The 20,469-nt window shown below is 34.4% G+C and overlaps 1 protein-coding gene and 1 pseudogene across 4 annotated transcripts in view; one reads left to right on the top strand and one right to left on the bottom strand.

Moving 5' to 3' along the window:
• Positions 1–1,439: 1,439 nt before the first annotated feature.
• LOC113052408 (hepatic triacylglycerol lipase-like) lies at positions 1,440–4,907 on the top strand (annotated as a pseudogene).
• Positions 4,908–12,136: 7,229 nt separating this feature from the next.
• The window catches only part of LOC113051912 (disintegrin and metalloproteinase domain-containing protein 10-like), a 66,383-nt gene continuing 58,050 nt past the window's right edge, over positions 12,137–20,469 (bottom strand). For all 4 annotated transcript variants that reach the window (XM_026216085.1, XM_026216087.1, XM_026216086.1 and 1 more), the window contains 7 exons: positions 19,892–20,075; positions 16,605–16,755; positions 14,185–14,368; positions 13,854–13,965; positions 13,410–13,630; positions 13,136–13,262; positions 12,137–12,545 (listed from right to left, as the gene is read on the bottom strand). In XM_026216085.1, coding sequence (XP_026071870.1) covers positions 12,451–12,545; positions 13,136–13,262; positions 13,410–13,630; positions 13,854–13,965; positions 14,185–14,368; positions 16,605–16,755; positions 19,892–20,075 — 1,074 coding nt within the window. In that variant the 3' untranslated portion in view covers positions 12,137–12,450. The remainder of the gene's footprint in view (positions 12,546–13,135; positions 13,263–13,409; positions 13,631–13,853; positions 13,966–14,184; positions 14,369–16,604; positions 16,756–19,891; positions 20,076–20,469) is intronic.

Below are 20,469 nucleotides of genomic sequence, written 5' to 3'. Positions count from 1 at the left end.
AAGCATCCACAGTTTATGAGTGCTTACCATCAATAAATGTCACACCACTGCCAGTAACAGATTACAGATGCTAACAGATCCTCCATATTATCAGCTCTGGAATGTATAGAGATAATCAGAATTTTTGACTGTTTTCTGAGGTTTACGCTTTCCTTCCCTTAAGTTTCAGCCAATGTAAGCTGTCCAGCCTCAGCCAGAGAGAGCTGAACCCCTCCAGTATAGTACCTATGATTTGTCCTTCATTCCTTTTTCTAATCCTCCTACTAATCCTATTTATCTTGACAACCCTATATCTTGCCATAAGCAGACAGGTGTTTTCTCTCACTGAAATGAAAGAAGAGGGTACTATTCTTTCCACTCTGTTTACTCAAATACGAACAGGTCTCCTTGTCAGTCAGGATGAATCAATACATGTACTGCATGCATAACTGCTGAGAAGGTAACATGCATGAATGAATGTTGAAATGCACGCTAAAAATAAATTTGCAACCAACTATTATATATAAGCTTAAGAAGAAATAAATGTGTATTTATGCTACAGTGTCAAAACACTGAAGAAAATAATTATATAATAATTGCATCAGAACTTACAGGAGCAGTATTGTGTATAGTATGACATTACATGATCATTTAAATGCATCAGTCACAGCTTCAGTAGGTATTTCGTAGCTATTGTTTGTGACACACACAATTTTTAAAAAAAAACATTGTAATTTATTTATCAGCACTTTAATAGCAGTTGTTTGTGCAATTCAGAGAGATCCTATTATATATTTCAATATTTTTTATCTTTTATTGTTTTTTTTATCCTGTTCAGGTTCAGATTAGGTTACTTTCTCTCTCATAAATGAAATATTTATTCATTACTCCATTCAAAATGTTGAAGATTGTATTGTCATTCTGCTAATATAGACAATTAAATAAACATACTGTTATACATATTTCATGTCTTTTTTGTGTGAATGAGGATAAGAACACAGCTTTCACTATTTCTTATATGTCTGTATTCTACAGTATTGTATCACAGTCAGTTTAGCCCAACACATCTAATGCAGCTTCTTAGATAATGGCAACGATGTTTGCAAACCTGTACACATTACATTTGTCAATTCTTGTACTTAGAGAAACGTCTCGTTTACATATGTAACCCTCGTTCCATGATGGTACTAATAGAAGTCTGACTCCTATAGAAAAACTACTTTTTCAAACACCTGGAAATAGGTCATTGAGGTTGTCATATAAGGTTCTTAGTGTTACATTTGAGGGACAAGTAGCTTTGAATACTAGACTTGCTTGGGAGAAGGAACTTTCTATCTGTATAAGTGAGGAAGATTGGGGTAGTATTTGGAATTATGCCAAATCCATTTCAGCATGTAACCATGCTAAGGCGATACAATTTAAAATTCTACATAGAACGCATATTTCACCAAACCGTAGACATGCATTTAACAATAACCTTTCACCTCTATGCCTTAAGTGCAAAACACAAGCTGGCACTCTCACTCACTGTCTACTGGGCCAAGATTTTATCTGAAATGAGTAATATCTTTGATAGAGATTTGGCCATGGATCCTCTATTGTTGATCCTTGGTTTGCCTGATAAAGCTTTGATTTTATCAAATGAAAAGAGACTTTACAATCTTCTCACATTTGCAGCCAGGAAAAACATATTAATGAGATGGATAAGTGATAAGGCTTTCCAGATGGCACAAGCTTTTAATGGAACTAATCCAATTGCAATATTTAAAATGTTTAGATAATGGTCAGCCGGGTCAGTTTTATAATGTCTGGAAGCCTTACATCAGTAATCTAGGGATTGATTTGTCAATTATCCTGTTGAAGAGTTTTCCTATTCATGTAGCTACCCCAAATGAGAGCATAAGAGGTTTAACTTATATTGTACTACCACTATGTATTTAGTGTAGTTATCCACCAATTTCTGAGTGTCTAAATTTTCTTATCCTTTTTAGTGGCTTAGGACAAGTCTGCCTATTTTTATTTTGCCGACAAATATATATATATATATATATATACAGTACAGACACACCTTCTCATTCAAAGAGTTTTCTTTATTTTCATGACTATGAAAATTGTAGAGTCCCACTGAAGGCATCAAGGGCTATTTGACCAAGAAGGAGAGTGATGGGGTGCTGCGTCAGATGACCTGGCCTCCACAGTCACCGGACCTGAACCCAATCGAGATGGTTTAGGGGTGAGCTGGACCACAGACTGAAGGCAAAATGGCCAACAAGTGCTAAACATCTCTCGGGGAACTCCTTCAAGACTGTTGGAAAACCATTTCAGTTGACTACCTCTAGAAGCTCATCAAGAGAAAGCCAAGAGTGTGCAAAGCTGTTATCAAAGAAAAAGGTGGCTACTTTGAAGAACCTAGAATATGACATTTTCAGTTGTTTCACACTTTTTTTGTTATGTATATAATTCCATATATAATTCCACATGTGTTCATTCATAGTTTTGATGCCTTCAGTGTGAATCTACAATGTTCATAATCATGAAAATAAAGAAAACTCATAAGACGGTGTGTCCAAACTTTTGGTCTGTACTATATATATATATATATATATATATATATATATATATATATATATATATATATATATATATATATATATATATATATATATATATATATATATATATATATATATTGTGTCCTTACTGAAAAAAAGTATTAATTTATTTAAAAAAATTTATTTAAAAAAAAACTAAAATCTAACTGACACAAATCATTTGTATCATTGTGTGTATATGGCGGCACGATTTAGCTGAGCATTGCCATCACTGCTAACTCACCACAGTAAGTCTAGACAGACAAGTGAATCTATGATTATTTACTGTTTATTAATCTTACGTTGTTTCCATCTAACTTCAGGTTTTGAGCAGACAGTGAAATGTCCCCTTGAGTGTGCTGTGCATCTCTTTATTGACTCCCTGTTGGACAAAGACAAGCAGATTATTGCCTACAAGTGCAGCGACAACATAGCTTTCGATAAAGGCTACTGTCTGGACTGCCGAAAGAACCTCTGTAACACTTTGGGTTATGACATCAAGAAAGTCTGCACAGGCACAAGCAAGAGACTGTTTCTCAAAACCCGTTCACACATGCCAAATGAGAGAAACAGTTATAACAAGCCAAAAAAGTGCAAAGCAGTCAATTCCTACTCTTATGTTAAAATAAATAAATAAATGCATACAAACAAACATATAAAGGGAAATACTATTTAATTTTAAAAAGAAAACCTACAAAAATTTTTTAAATGTTAAATGTTTTTAAGAATCTTTAGACATTTTATTGGCAAACAAAAACAAAGATATTGTTTCTGATTAAGAATACATTTTTTGTGTGTAATTAATTCCTCTGATTTCTTGTATTTGATTGTTTTTGCAAAAATATAATCTGTTCTAATCTACCATCACTTTGCTTCCCATTAGTGTTTCACTATCAAATCAGGATCCAGTTCATCAGACAAACTGATAAGATGGAGTCCACCTTCACAGTCTCTCTAAACCTGGACACTGGGTGAAAGTGAACATTTACCCATAACACTGTGAGTATGCACTTTATATTGATATCAGCAGCTGAATCTGAAGAGAACATCATCACCTTAATGAGCTTTGTAATGACTTTCTCATCATCATCCATATCATATTATGGAAACATTTGAGGTCTCTGCCATTTAAAAAGCTTTTTGCTCTTAATCATCATCTGCTACAACCAAAGTAAAGCCTATAAAGCATGCGTTTGGTAGTGTATAATTACAAGAACATAAAAAAGTAAATACATTTAAAAAATAAAGTACTTAAGTATTAATCTTAAATTAATGTGACAGTAGCAGAAGCTTGATTTCAACAGTAAGTCAAATATTCCTTAATGAAAGACTGCTTGATAACATTTGGGATGAAGAACATCAATGTTTAATGTTCTGGGCTCTAAAAGCTCAAAGTAAAATACTCCGCTTCAAGGGGAAACCACTCAATTTAGTCATCATAGCACACAGAGAGCTCTCATCAGAGGAACTCATTTCACATGAATAATAGGAATCTAAAAACTGAATGAGGTAAACTTGAACAATCATGATGATGATGATAATGAGCTTCACCTGGGAGGGAAGCCCCATGTGGGCCAACTTGTGGAGTACGGTTAAGACCATGATACCTTGGGCCAAAAGTAGCAGAAGACCACAGCTCACTGTGGGGAAGATCACAGTGAAAGCAGGAGAGACCCAGAAGAAGCCATTGTGAGAGAACACATAACAGTTTTCCATCACAGATGATGGAAGTGTTAAAAGCAGATCACTACAGATTCATATGGAAACAACTGCACACTCACAAAGAAATAAAAGGTAAAGGAGATGCAGACTAAAAATTAAGAGCCTGGATACAGCATTTAATGATCTAACTGATCTTGAATTCCTCAGTATAACAGCTTTTAATCAAATTGACAAGATAAATAGATAAAAAAAATAAAATAAATGGGGAAAACCCAATGCAATACAGAAGCAGGCATGATAATATGTATGTAGACAAGACCATATCTCAACTACTCTTAGGTAGAGAAACACAGAAATAAACAAAGAATGAATTTTTAGAGCAGACACCAAAAAGGTTCAAACATTGTCAAGTTTCCATTTCTTGTTAAGTTATTATAGCGACCTCTAGTGGACATTGCAGGACATGGATAGGCTTTTTTGAAAAGTGGTACAAAAAAAAATCATTACTAACTAGGCTGAAGCTCATTAACAGTCTTTTTTCTTGTCAGAACTACGTTTTGCCCACAAACAGATGACGGCATGTATATTGAGCCGCCACAGGAGAAGGTGTTTGTGCACTGTGAAAAGAAAAGCAAGAAGAAGCAGCAGAAGCGGAGGATGATGAAGCACAGCTAACATTTTGGGATATGCATGTAACCGTGCTTCCCTGAGAAGGAGCGAGATGCTGTGTCCTAATGCGAACACTATGGGGTATGCCGACAGCAGGACTGGTGTCTGAAGCACTTCCGAAACAACTCCAATCCAATTGATCCACATCAAAATTGGGGGAACCCAGCCAATCATCCAGAAAAAAAAATTAAATCAGAAGGGACAAACATGGTGGATGAGAGGTTTAGATGAAGAGGATTGAGTTACTAATAATTGTGGCATAGCGTGGGGTTTCAGTCAGGACTTGAGTAAGCAACAGTAAACTACATTACATCTCACACAGTAGGCTAGATTAGGGTGGTTTAAATGCAGAGTAAATTTCCCTATATGTATCAGTAAAAGTAATCCGCCAGGACACGGGTCATTATTCACATTAATGTAACTACAAAATGACGATGCATCCACAGCAGGAAAACTGTACAAATGCTGGAAGTCTACACACCACAGTATTATCAACGCACGTACACCTCCATAACAACGTGCATGACAAAATACTCATCAAAAAATAGTCACCTGTGTCTGTGTGTACTCAAAGTCTGTGCATCTGCCATGCCATGTACCTTTATGTTACTTGAATTAAAATGTAAACATGGCCAACAAAATAGCTTGTGCTCCGTGCTAGCTGTTAGCCACACATAGTTGCAATCTTTGAAATGGCACACAAAAGCTTTGCTGGCCTTTGTTAGCGAATCCATTTTCGGTGAAATAGGTCTTCATTTCTCAGTTATTTCTCTTTTGTCTGCAAAAGAGCGCCTTGAAAAAGACATTTTTAGTAGATTGGCAACAAGATCTGGTGAAGGCGCCAGTGACTGTGGCTGTCATTTTCTTTTTGTTGTATTTCACTTTCATACCTTTATTATTCCTGTTTGACACTGGAGGCATCACTGGGCACATCGCTAGTCCCAGAGGAACGTCATTGAACTTCAAAATGTAACTTTCAACAAAAGGGAAGCACTATCTGTGACTTTTTAATGTAGGATATCCCAGTTCGACCTCAACGAAATCACAGACAATTTTGTGGACCTTACACAAATGAAAATGATACCTAAATAATCAAAAGAAACATTTTCCACACAATTTCCTTTTATAGGGCCAGCAGAGAAGGCCTTGCTTGGCCCTGACAGCCCATAATCAATATTTAACCTTGTAAAAAATATTTAATGTTATCTGTCTTATATTAAATCTGCAACATCAATGTAAACTTTTATAAATATCCATTTGTTCGTTAACTTTTAAATTCATCATTATGCAGAAAATATGGACAGACCCCACGTCTCACAGATCAATGTGCTACATCTTTTCACTCTGATATGGTAGGAAGTTAGATGAAATTAAAAGTGGAAGATGTTAACTGTGACAAGATGATTGACAGGCCAGTTTCAGTCACAGGGTGCATGAAATGCACAAAGCATTCGACAAAGCATCTGTTAAAGGTGCAACTGTATGACGTTATAGTATGTTCCAAAGCGTACACTCAAAAGTGTGTACTTTTTCTTCACCAAAAAGTCTTTACTTTAAGGGCATCATATAAGTAGTAACATTGGGATGCACCTCAAGTTAAGAACACAGCTATCCTCAGAAGGCTAGGTTACAGTGAGCCAAAACAGAATGCTGCATGGGTCCAGTCGAAGAACGAACTGATTTGACATCATTTCGAACAAAATCTGGCCAAAACGGAGTTCATTTTGTGAGTTTGAAACTGCTTGCCAAAGCAACGTTTCTGGAAAAAATTGTTGCAGCTGCAAAACACCGTCATACTACCATTGGTCCATGATGATTACATCACTAGAGGTGTGCGCTGAGGCTCAGAATTCTTTCAAAAGGAACTCTTCTCTGGGTTACTTTTGTCTGTAAAGTCCTTGGAGGTGATATGTTTGCGCAGTGGAGAGACGATTTTTACAGAAGCAAATTAAGTTTTGCTTTTGATGAAATGAAACACTGACACTGTTTTTCATATTTAATAAAAAGCAAACTCACCTCACACTTGCAGTTGACTGCCATTAGGGATGGGTGACAACACTTTTTTTGTCTTTGATACGATATCGATACTTTTAAAAGCCAGTATCGTCAATATTGATACTAATATCGGTATAATAGGCTACTTCTAAATTATTAATATTAATATAATAATGAGTAAAATGAGTAATGATACCCACTTAACTTTTCATTTGAAATGCATTTTAACATTGAATACGCCTTAACTGCAACTTAATAGGTTATATTTTTGTTTACACATGGTAAAAATATGTTTACAGTAGTTGTAACCATGGAAATCTACAATATAGTTGAACTACAGTCACTAGCAACTCACTCTCTGAACTTAACCTTAACCCTTATGTTCCAGGGTTAGTTCACTTCAGCAAGCCTTCAGATAGCGCACAACATTATAGAATATTACAATATGTAATATAGCCTATTATTATATATATATATATATATATATATATATATATATATATATATATATATATATATATATATATATATATAGATGATGTTAATGAGGAAGCGCTAATAATATAAACAGGCTAATAAATAAAAGTAATATATTATTCTAATACGATTATTTCTTTTATTGGTATATATAAGAGTTATCTGTATAAATTATAAAACACAATGACAAGGTAATGTTTAACTTATATTATTTTATTTTATTATTATTATATTAACTTATATTATTTATTACATTTTATATTTTGTCATACATGGATCACATTTTCTATAATGTCTAAATTCTAAATCAAAGTACATGATTTAAATAATTAGCATAAAACAAACATTTTCAAGGATTAAAGATTAAATGGAAAAAAATAAAAATGATTGTACAGCCATCAGTTAGGTGGCGATATGCACTAAGCATGTAAACAACTAATGAACAAAAGAAAAAAAAAGAAACAGCTTTGCCCGCTTTTTCTTAATGTCCGTTTCTATAGTGACTCGTCGATTCATCGCTCTGTTGAGAATGTCTCGAGTCTTTACCAGGAACATTCCCTGAGTTGAATGAACTTACTCCCGGATGCGTTTTTGGAACCACATACCTCGAGTAAGCAAGGTTTGGGGTTTAATCAACCGAGAGTTCAGGTTTTAGTTCAAGGTAAGTTAACCCTGCTTTCTGGAATACACTCCAGATGTGCAGGAAAATATTTATATCCTAGTAATTCACTAACATAGGTTATACGTCCAATTCAATACAATTTGTACACATTTTTGGATAAATAAAATCACTGGTATATATATATATGCCACTGGGACTTATGGGACGTGGATACTATAGATTTCCTGTAGCCTGCCTAATGCTTCCTACCTTTATTTTTTTGAAAAAAAAAAAAAAAGAAGTATGGCCAAGTGAATAAGGATTTTGTTATTAAAGATGGTTTTTGTATATCAGATATCATACCCTGAAACGTCAGCAAACAGAAAGCGTTCTGATTGGCTAAAAGGCACAGGCATAAAATTGGCTAAAAGGCAAATTGCATAACAACTTTCTTGGTACCATCTAGCACTTGAGCACTGTTAAGATCTACCATCTTTATCTCTGAAATAGTTTATGAATCCTAATCTCCCAAAACTGTCTGAATATTGTCACATTAAGACAATTTGTTAAAATTATGAGACAAAGTAAAAGCTCAACCTTCAAGTAAACATCTGTGCATTTGTGTTCTGTGTAGACCAGACGGTAATGAAATGTTTATGTATGTGGTGTGTACTTGTCACCAATGTGTTTTTAATTGTCTGAATAACATGAAATGACAAAGGGAAGTAACATCACGTACATGAATCCTTATTTATTTAGGCCCCCTTAGTGATATGTTACATGACCACTTTGCAGTCGTGTATTCAGTTTGAATAGTTACTGGGTTAAAATCCTGACCTCACACATGGCAAGACTTGTGACTGGACCATTCTCAAGTCATATTTCTACGGCACTACAATATAGATGCTTTCTTTAAATTAGAACACATCCCAAAAAATATTTAGCCATATTAATTTTTAACTCAATGCTATTTTTTGCTCAGGGGAAAATTTATAACCAGACAATCCCTGGATTATGTAAAAAGTAGAAGATACATCACTTACTGTGATGGCTTGTTGAATACTTCATCAGTGGTGCTCCTGAAATATACTGTAACAATATATATATATATATATATATATATACATATATATATATATATATATATATATGTATATATATATATATATATATATACATACATACATATATATATATACATACATATATATATATACATACATACATATATATATATATATATATATATATATATATATATATATATATATATATTACCTCCATTAGTGTAGATTTGTAGAACATACAGGCAATTAATACAATTTAATCCAACACATGGACATTTCTTACCAAAAAGTGAAAGGAGCTTTTAATCAAGGCTATTTTATTAATGCATTTTAAGTATTAAAAAAAATTACAAGTTATCGCACAATACTTTTACAAAGTATTTAGTAAAAATTTTCAAAATTGAGCGCAAAGAGAGAAAAAAAAACACAAATAAAGCAAAACAGCAGACATTACATTCAAACAGTAGTACTGGACATTTTCTCCATCTTATTTTACATATTTTATCCACGCACCATGCTAACATATCAGTGGACATTATTTATACACTTAAAGCAAGACGAGCAAAAAATTTTTTTACTTTTTTTTTTAAAACCTACGCCAAATCCCCATACAAATTCAACCAACCCATTTACCTCAAAATAACACAGAAAATATTTATTATTTGAAGCCAATTGCAGTCAGGGCAGTTAAGTCAAGCTCTCTAAAAACCTCTTTCCTATTAAGATTTACAGAGACACACAAATGAGGTGATGATTTAGATCAAAAGGAGGACTTATAGTCGGGAATACTCATCTTCTAGGAATAAGCAAATCATCCATGTTTTAAATGCACATCCTTAAAAGATGCAAGGTTGCTTGAGAAGACAGACTTTAGAAACATTGGACTCTCAGTCACATTACCAGGATCCCGTTCAACAAATGTAGAAAGATGACAAAATATTCCTGGTCTGGTAAAATACACAAAAGAACAATGCATGAACAAGCAATGCATTTTAATGCATGAATAACCCTCTGCCTTTGTTGAGACACACACATTAGATAATCAAAAGCACATTTATTTAAAAAAAGATGTAACAGATACACTAAAAAGCAACACAAGGCATATGTTTTGATTAAATAGGCTGCTAGTCTGGATCTTTTCTTTTTTATCTATTGAAAGATGTAATGACCGAAAACTGCTAAGAAAAATGTATTTGTGTAAATATTGATTGGTGTTTAAAAACCACTAAAGGATCTACAGATTGCTTCTATCTTTTCTGATGTGCTTATTTTCTCAAGTCTGTCTCCTGTGGGACCAGATTTACTGAATAAAGTCACAGTGACTCTCAGCAGATCAATATTCTTATAAGAGTGATGTTTTTTTAACCATCATCTCTCTCATTAACTCCCTTGCTAACATGGAATGAAGAACTGAAGCTATTTAGTGGTTATCAATGGCGGTGTGGCGTTCAGCAAACGCCTTTCACAAATAGAAGCTCTCTGTGCTGTTATTAACTATTATATCCTGAGTGTCACTTAAACATCCTTAATTATCATTATCAAACAGAATTAAAAAAATGGTATGACTGAAAAAGATCCGACGTATTTTGTGATCTCTGTACAATTGCACGCAGAAGACAATGAGAAAGCTTCAGAAATAAAAGCTTTTTATAATCCTTTTGATTGCATCTTAATTACATATTGGAAAATGAGTTTCTTTAAGGAGTTCTCTCAGGCATTTTTGATTGGTAAAATATCTGTGACATCCTATCATGCTCATCTCCACAGGAGGGTGGCAATCCAAAAAAAAAAAAAAAAAAAAAAAAAAATTATATATATATGTACAGTGGGGCACCAAGTTTGGGCACCCCTTGCAGAATCTGTGAAAATATGAGTAATTTTCAAAAAATAAGAGAGATCATACTAAATGCATGCTATTTTTTATTTAGTACTGTCCTGAGTAAGATATTGTGCATAAAAGATATTAACATTCATTCCACAAGACAAAAAAATGCTGAAATTATTAAAATAACCCTACTCAAAAGTTTGGGAACCCTTAGTTCTTAATACTCTGTGTGGTCACCTGATGATCCACGACTGTCTTTCTATTTTGTGATGGTTGAGCATGAGTCCCTTGTTTGTTCTGAACAGTTAAACTGAGCAGCGTTCTTCAGAAAAATCTTTAAAGTCCTGCAGATTCTTCAGTTTTCCAGCATCTTTGCATATTTGAACCCTTTCCAGCAGTGACTTCATGATTTTGAGATACACCCTATCACACTGAGGACATTTGAGGGACTCAAACTATTCAAACACAACTATTTAAAAAGATTCAAACATTCACTGATGCTCCAGAAGGAAACAAGATGCATTAAGAGCTGGGGGGTGAAAACTTTTGAACATGATGAAGATGGACACATTTTTCTTATTTTGTTGAAATATATTTTTTTCCATTTAGTTCTGCCCTTCTTAAGCAACAGAAGATACTTGTATGTTTCCCGGTACACAAATTAAGTACAATTTACCTTGATCTTCAAATTCCAAAAGTTTTCACCCCCCAGCTCTTAATGCATCTTGTTTCCTTCTGGAGCATCAGTGAATGTTTGAATCTTTTTAAATAGTTGTGTTTGAGTCCCTCAAATGTCCTCAGTGTGATAAGGTGCATCTCAAAATCATGAAGTCCCTGCTGGAAAGGGTTCAAATATGTAAAGATGTTGGAAAACTGAAGAATCTGCAGGACCTTAAAGATTTTTCTGAAGAACGCTGCTCAGTTTAACTGTTCAGAACAAACAAGGGACTCATGCTCAACCATCACAAAATAGAAAGACAGTCGTGGTTCATCAGGTGACCACACACAGTACTAAGAACCAAGAGTTCCCAAACTTTTGAGTAGGGTTATTTTAATAATTTCAGCATTTTTTTTGTCTTGTGGAATAAATGTTAAAATATTTTATGTACAATATCTTACTCAGGACAGTACTAAATAAAAAATAACATGAATTTAGTATGATCTCTCTTATTTTTTGAAAATTACTCATATTTTCACAGATTCTGCAAGGGGTGCCCAAACTTTTGATCCCCACTGTATATAAAGGCAAAAGAAGAAGAAAAAAACCTTGTGGAGAGAACAATGGTTTAATAACTTGTGAAAGAATTAGAAAAGCAAAAAAAAAGTACAATTCTGTCCTCTTCCTCAAGACTAGCTTCTGATTTTTTCTCTGAGCTATGTAACGAAAGCTTTGCTGGCGCCCAGAGCAGTGGTTTCTTACTCTTTAAAATGCTTATTTTATTAAGTAGAGTCCTTTGAAGTCCTTTTATTTGCCAGTTTTTTTGTTTGTAGATGGGGCTTCATTGATTGATTCAGCGAACTCTTTGGAGTGAAGTGTTTCCCACTGTAGGCACTAGGAAAAAACAAGGCAATGAGCAGGCCTTCTCATGGTCGCATCTGGCCCATCTGATAGTCCTCTCTCTGCTGGCGATGGCGCTGTGGCTGGGACTGTTCAGCGGCATTTCTTCTCTTCAGTGTGCCTAGACAATACATACAGGTAAGATTAATTACCTTAAGTGCAGGGGTTAAACTAGGTTTTTGGAGGTAAGGGAATTCTTAAAAATTAGTGACATGACCTTGCAGAATGTTGCCTCTACCTGAGTCTACCACTCTTTGTGCACAGTTTTGTTTGTACCCGGGACTAAAATTCTGGCTTAAGCCCAAAATATACTTTTTTTAATATGTACTCTAAGATATGTGTACAGTAGATGTGACGTAAATCTCAACATCAGCATAGTGCATGCCTTGTCCAAAAGGTGGCAATAACCTCTGCCCATTTTTCACAGCCAAGAAAGAAACAGATGAGATGGAACAAAAACAAACTGAAGATGACAACACCAATAGATTCTGGCACTGACGAGGGCTTATGTGAGGGGTTAAACAGAACCTACATCTCCAGCTTAAACAAATACAAAGACATTTTTATCATTCATAATGTCTTGAGAGAAATAGCACATAGTATGATAGTGGTCCTCTGGGATATATCTCTAGCTGTGGTTTGGTAGGGGGGAATACTGAACCACTTATGACTAGGAGGTGATCTAGACAGGGACCATCTGGGGTGAATTACCTGGCAGAGGTCTGGGTGGGGGTAATTTAGGGTTGCTGCTAGGTGTGTGCACACTGCAGATCTTGATAAACCCAGCCATTAGCATGATGAGAGCAATGCCCAGTAGAAGAACCACCCACCAATGCCCCTGAAACACAAATATTAAAATGAGATGAGCACTGCAAGCGATAAATCATATTGGTGAGTGAAATACCATTCTCATGTCTTTTACAATGATTAAAGCCACAAAAAATGCAGAGGAAAAGTAGTTAAGAATAACAAATGAGACACTTGCCACTATCCACTGTCCAATGCTTGTGTAAAGCTCAGGGTTGAAAATGGCCTTCTTAAGCCTTGCCAGAGGGCCATCAGCATCCACCAGCCTACACCTCATGAAGACATCGCAGTAACCTCTGAAATCATTACAAGGAGAGCCAGGCGGTAAGGTGATGACAGTATCGTTAAAGCGATGAGCCCATCTCTTTGAGCTAGTGCTGCTGCAAGTGTCAGGCTGACCTACAAAGACACAAAAAAGAAAGAATGGGATTGGTATGAGATTAATGTTCATTTTTTTTTATATATAAACATATTTAAAAAACATCTTATATAATATATATTTTTGTGCATTTACCTTAGGGGAAACTTTTGAAAATGTTTTATGACAATTTAAAAAGGCTACATGCTGGAAATTTGTTTGGGTCTGGGCTGCATGTTTGAGAAAACGGCGTGTGTTACTCACCCTTTGACATACAGCACACATGACACAGCTCTGTCTCATTTTTCCCCTCCTCAGTGACACAGGTGCAAGCCTCTAGATCCTCATACATCTGACAGATAGAGCCAGAGCAAACCTTAAAGTGAAAGAAATGATATTCTCAGACAAAATGTCCTGAAACAAAGACAACTATTACACATACATATGCACACATACAGTGAGAAATACTGGAAGTTGGGCCAACACGATTCTTGACATTAAGTCTTTTTATAGTCTTTTATTCAATTCTGAAGCAGAGAAAAGGTTTTATAGGCAGGGTAAAAAATGAGCACACAGGTCATGATGCAGCACCTACCCCATTAAGGCAGACTTGTCTTTTTCCGTTGCACAATGTAAGGTTTGCTTTAGGCGCTGAGGTGGGGCACTGGGCAGAGTTTCCACTGCACATGCCTTGATAAGCACACTCAGAATCATTCCTGCACATCACACCGCTGTTTTCAAATACGCATTCTGACGAGCAGCATGGACCCTGACTAGGACTGTAAGAGGAAAAAGTACAAGAAGAAAAAATGAATGCTTTGTTGCACTTATTGAAAAAGGTTTAAAATTAATAACAGATTACTGCTAATAATACAGTATAAGTAATGCAACCATAACCTCTGATGTTATATAAAGCAAGTCCAAAGTTTATAGTAAAGGTGGGAAAAAAAAAAGATATTTCAAATAAACTACATTGAATATGACAACAAGACTGTTGTCAGTCAAAGTAGACTGTTAGATGGCTGTATAATTCTAATGGCTATAAACGGTTATAAGATTCTAATGAACTGATGTTACAATATTAAATTGTAATTACAATATTAAATTGTCAAATTAGATTTGTGACCCCATCTATGAAACCCTGGCTAAAGATGCGTAATCTAGCTAATTCTGAGATTAATAGCATCAAAATTGTCATAGCCATGGAAAAAGATGAAAATATGTAATTTGCATTAAGTGCTGTAAATGAAAGATTATATCAAGGGATTCCAGATACAGTTCAAAGTTTTTATACAAGTTTTACAAGTTTACAAGTTACAAGTTTTTTTTTGTTTGTTACTGAATATTCTGCTTATTTTAAGGACAGTTTATGTCTGTTACATGTCGAAATAATTCAGTCTTTGGATTCTGATCATAATGAATTGGGTTGATGAATTATCTGAAGCGAGTCTGCGTGAATGAGAAAAAAAATATTAATAGTATAGTCTAGATAACATAATTTTTACATTTGATTATTACATATCTGTTTCTCTAATTCTTTTGTGTAGTGCCAGATTTAGGCTACTCCAAATGTCGCACAAAACCCAAAGACATGAATAAGATTATCTATTTAAATTTTATATATTCATTTATATATTAATGACATTTTCTACTGATAGTTAATTTTACTAATAAGTTATACAAATCATAGAGTTTACTTGGTAATTGTTGTTACACTCAAACTCTTGTGATTCCTCTCATAGCTTTCAATGTTTTATGCCTTTTGGACAAACGCTCCATAATAATTAGACCTGTTTTACAAAACTTTAAGAATTTTCCCATAAATGTGTCATATATCACTGACAATGGGAGAATCTAACCTTTAATGCTGTATATGGCACATATTCAGGATAATTATGTTTCAAATGTTCAAATCTGTTGCAGTTTTAAATAAGCTTTTCTTTACATTGAAATTTCTGAAATGAGCCAAATCTTTGACATGGTCTAACTCAATATTAAAGATATCAAGGTTATTTTTTTGCAGAATGTTCTTTAGATCATGCAGGATGATTTTATGTAAAAAAAAAAAAAACTGAATTAAAAAAAAAGGGGGGGGGGCTTTAGTTGGGTTTTAACAGAGTGGGTCACATTTCTTTGTGAAATGTCAAATAATAAAACTAAATTAACATTTTAAAGCAATCCTCAAATCAAATACACAAATAAAAGAAATATCTTATGATATCTCTCCAGCCTGGTCTGTGCTCTTTACACTTAAATTCATTCAAATTAGAGGCAACCACTGTATTCTAATCACATACATACATGCAGCATGAGCAGTTTTTAATCTAAATTATATTGTATAATTTTGAGATTTGAAGCAAAAACAGAATAGTCTGACTTTAGTTTCATGTATCTGAACTACATAAAACATCTGCATGAAATCAAAATCAGGAGACGAGCTGTATGAGAATGCATATTTACTGTGACAAAGCAGCGTTGCGCTTATGAACACTGCTTTAATCTGCATTATACAGACATTAGATAAAAAGAAAATACCATCTAAACTAAACTTTCTAAAGACAGTCATTTCCAGTATCAGAGATAGCCTACATTAATATAAACTCCTACCCCAACTTTATTGTGATTTGATTTGAATCTTCACATATTTGTATCGATTTTCAACCGGCTCACGGTGCATTGCTTCATTCCTAATGTAGTAATATCTTGAATTAGCTTTTTTTTTTTTTTTTTTTTTTTTCATAAGTTATTTTGTCATAAGTTTGTCATTTTGTGCATTTGTCTTTTTTAGAAATATTGTTATTTAGCTTTCTTTTTTTTTTTTTTCATTTCAGCTTAAACTTATTTATTTCAGTTAGTTACCAAGGCAACATTTCTACTTTTCATCCAATATTTCTATTTTATTTTACATAATTGTTTCAATTACAGATAATGTTTAGTTTATGTAGTGTATTTATTTTCAGTTTATTAACAATAACAACATGGATTAAACAGACTGTTAAAGATCTCTTTATGTACCTGCATACAGAGTCTTGCTTCAGTTTACACTTCACTTCACCTGGCTCATCGGCATTATAGCAGCATTTGTCCTTGCACTGATCGCTATAGCCACAGTCACACTGTTCATTAGCCTCAACCAAACCATTACCACAGATGGGCTGTCCAGATTCTGGAAAAGAACAAAACAGTTTGAGAGAGAGAGAAGTCTGCCACCTGATAAGGGCTGGTGGAATCAGTTTTTTGAGACTTTGATGAAACATTCCTACAGATCAGCGCAATGAGCTCATTACAATGACAGTTATTCCTGGAGCAATCTGGGGTTAAGTGCCTCATTCGAGGCCACCACTGCGATAGCTCACGGTTCGTTTCTGGTTACCAGCCCGAGAGCCTTAAATGCTACTAAACACAAACATATGACATACAAAAATACATTAAAAAAAATTGCACATAATGTACTGGATTTTACCTATATTTTGAATTTAGAAATTCATTGCATATATATGTGTGTGTGTGTGTCTGTGTTTTTAAAATGGCACAGCTATTTAAAATCTGAAAGTACACAGTTAACATCAGTCAGTCAAGCATTATAATATGATATCTGGATAATCAAGTATTATTTAATGATAGAACTTTAGTAATTATAAATAAACCTTGGTAACCATGTATAAATGCATATACATTTTAACTGAATTTAGGAATGATGGTGGTGCTTTGTTGATCATTCAGTGTTTCTGTAAAAAAAGAAAAAGGGAAAAACTAACAATAATACTGATAAGATGATGATGATGATAATAATAATAATAATAATACGAATTCTACTAATAAGAACAGTAATGGATTCATGAATATTAATCAGGTTGTCTGCGTTCGATCAAACTGATTTGCTCAGGAGGTGAGAACCAGTCAATGAGCCGTTTGAGCATTAGTTCTGTCCACTACCAAGAACTCTGTTATTTTTTTCAGGAAAACAAGAAAATACAACAAACAGTAAAATACAACAAAGAATATCGTTTAGCGCGTACATGTAGCACGTCAATTCTGCATGTATGTAAGACTCGCTCGGTCGCTCTCTCTCTCTCTCTTTCACACTTTGCACATGTGAGAGAAAGCGACAGCGAGTCGTGTGCCTTCACACTGTAGCTCATGGTACGTCAAACACAGGTGCACTGCATGTCCATTGAGAACTACTTTGTTCTTTATCAATCAAAGCTGGTCGCTGCGGTGCCGCACTTGCCATCTTTCTATTCACTTTTGCCGTTTAACCAGGGCTTGAAAACGAAAAAAAAATTCAATCGGTTCACTCCGAGCAGAATCGATATTTTTACGTTTCTGTTCTGCGTTCCTCTGATATTATTACCATTCCGAAAGCGGTTCAGGTGGAAGAAAAAACGGTTATTATTTGCCTATAATTTGTCTAATAATAATAATAATAATAATAATACAATAATAATAAAGTATAGTGTTTTCTTTACTCAAAAATAAAAAAATAGAGATCTAACGCTCAGTCACAGCCAATACAGCATCATCTTCTCTAGATTTTGGCCGAATGTAAGATACTTAAAAAAAATCTATCAACACTTTAAAGACAACAAACTATTTTTAAGATATCTAAAAATGTTTGCTGCATTGTATAAAAAATTAAAAATAAAAATAAAAATACACTTGTATAAGATTGCGTTTTGAGAGTGAAAAAAAAAAACAAAAAACAAAAAACAGCCCTTTTACTTCCGAAATAATGAAGGCTAAAATGTCTGTAACTAGTCTAAAGTAAAATGTTTCAAACATTATAAAAACAGTTATTAGTTTATCTCCAAAGCAAATCCTCTAAAGTTTTAGGCTATAAAAATTTCAATTCAAAATCAAATTAAAGGTGAAGCTGATGCCTACCTCTCTCATTCAGCAGGAATCCCAATATTTCCATGTTCCCGACATATCTTGATGCTAAAATGTTATTTATTATATAGCGTTTGTACTTTCAGTTTTTATTATTTAAAATAATCTTGTCGGTAAACGGTTGTTGGTTAGGAAAAATAACGAAATTACCATACCTAGTCAGTAACGTCACAGTGCAACGAATATAGAATAATAGTTACTGTATAATAAGTAACGCTGTATTTGCGTCCGAAAGTCGCACTCCAAATTTCATTCTAAGAATTACTTTATACAGCAACTGAAAATTGTTCAGCTAACGGTAAATAAGAGAAGATCCGCTAGGCTATTTTCCCCTCACTCCACAACAAATCATTTCAATTAACAGTATTTAGAAAAGAACAGGAATTAAAAATATAAGAAGCTATAGCGTATTAACGACAAACCAAAACTAATTAATTTATGCCAAAACGAAACTCAAACCAACGTTGGGTCTCATTCAACACAAAATCAAATGTTTCAGTATTCGCGATGTTTTGAATGCCAAATGATTATAAAAAATAGCCTTAGCCTGTTAACAGTGTTTATTATAGTTTGTAATGTTTGTAAACATTTTGTGTCTGCATTATGTCTATTTCGGAATGAATTAATGTTTTTTTTCTCTCTAAAAAAAAGTTTATATATATATATATATCGAAACATGATACAGTTTGCTGCATTCATGCACTCAGAAAACGGTGACTGTGAATGAATCAGCAGAGCTTGTACAAGCTTTTGTCATCGTTAAATCTTCTCAGACATTTCGAAATGTCAAAATTGGGTTGCGCATCTATCTGTGCATGATGATGTCCAATGCCATCGGCGAGCAGAGCTTCTCAAAGTTGGGAATAATCAGAAGAGAACTGCGGTCCTCAGTTGGGCAGGAAAGACTAAGCATGATGGTGCTCGAGTGTCGAATGGACATGCCCCAACGCCGAGAAAAAAAAGGGCCTCGTGATTGGTTGACAGCAAATTTTAAATATTAAATGGAAGGATAAAATAATGTTATTTACCGGTTAATGGCCATTTCAATTTTTCGATTATGTTTGGAAGTATAAAATTTGATTTTGTTTCTGTTTCTGGTTCTGTTCCTGTCGCTAATTTCCGGTTTTCGTTTTCGTTCCTTGAACCTGTTCAGAGCCCTGCGTTTAAAGAGCGTGAATGAGAAGAGACAGGCATCGCGGTCACGTGTGGTATTTGTCAAAGCGCCTTTGAAGAGAAGTGAACGTGACAGCTCGGCTAGTATCGATACTTAGAGAAATTAGTATTGGTACCGTTCAGATATTTTAGTATTGATATTTATCGATAACACTAAACCAGTATATATATATGTGTGTGTTTGTGTGTGTGTGTGTGTGTTTATATTTGTATATATATTTGTTAGGTTAAAATCTCACCAACAAAGCAGAGGGATCTTTTTTTTTCCAGCACTTGGCTGATGTTGCGAATGCTGCATATGGAGAACTTGTTGTTGTTGAACTTGTCTCCTGATGTGGCTCTGGCATACATGATGTAGTTGCCTTTTTCTTTCTGGTCCTGAGTCTTAGACTCTCCCGGAGTGCATTCACTTCCTGAATCATGCTGGAAGACAGAGAAAGAAGACATACAGACACACTCAAAATATTTAATATCCCAGCAACTACTGCCCTGCAGCGTTTGCCTGAAGCTAAGAAAAGGCTGGAAACCTGGTCAGTACCAGAATTAATTTTTTTTTGGAGGTGTTACTAAGGCCAGAAGGGGGTGCTCTCCCTGCAATCTGTACAGGTAATGAACCATTACAATGATGGGGACTGGACACAAAATAATGATTTTTTTTTTTTTTTAAATAAGGTTCTGGTTCTCTGTGTCATTAAAAATCTCAGAATCCTTCTTGAAATGAGTAGGAGTTTCATCCTTCTCAATTTTCTCTGCTCAGGCAATTTTTGTCATTTTAATATTCCTCATGTACACAGACTAATATTATATTCATGTTGAA

The sequence above is a fragment of the Carassius auratus genome, chromosome 32 (genome assembly GCF_003368295.1).
Source record: "Carassius auratus strain Wakin chromosome 32, ASM336829v1, whole genome shotgun sequence".
Classification (NCBI taxonomy): Eukaryota; Metazoa; Chordata; class Actinopteri; order Cypriniformes; family Cyprinidae; genus Carassius; species Carassius auratus.
Note: the sequence above shows the minus strand (reverse complement) of the source record. Positions and strands in the feature narration are given on the sequence as shown.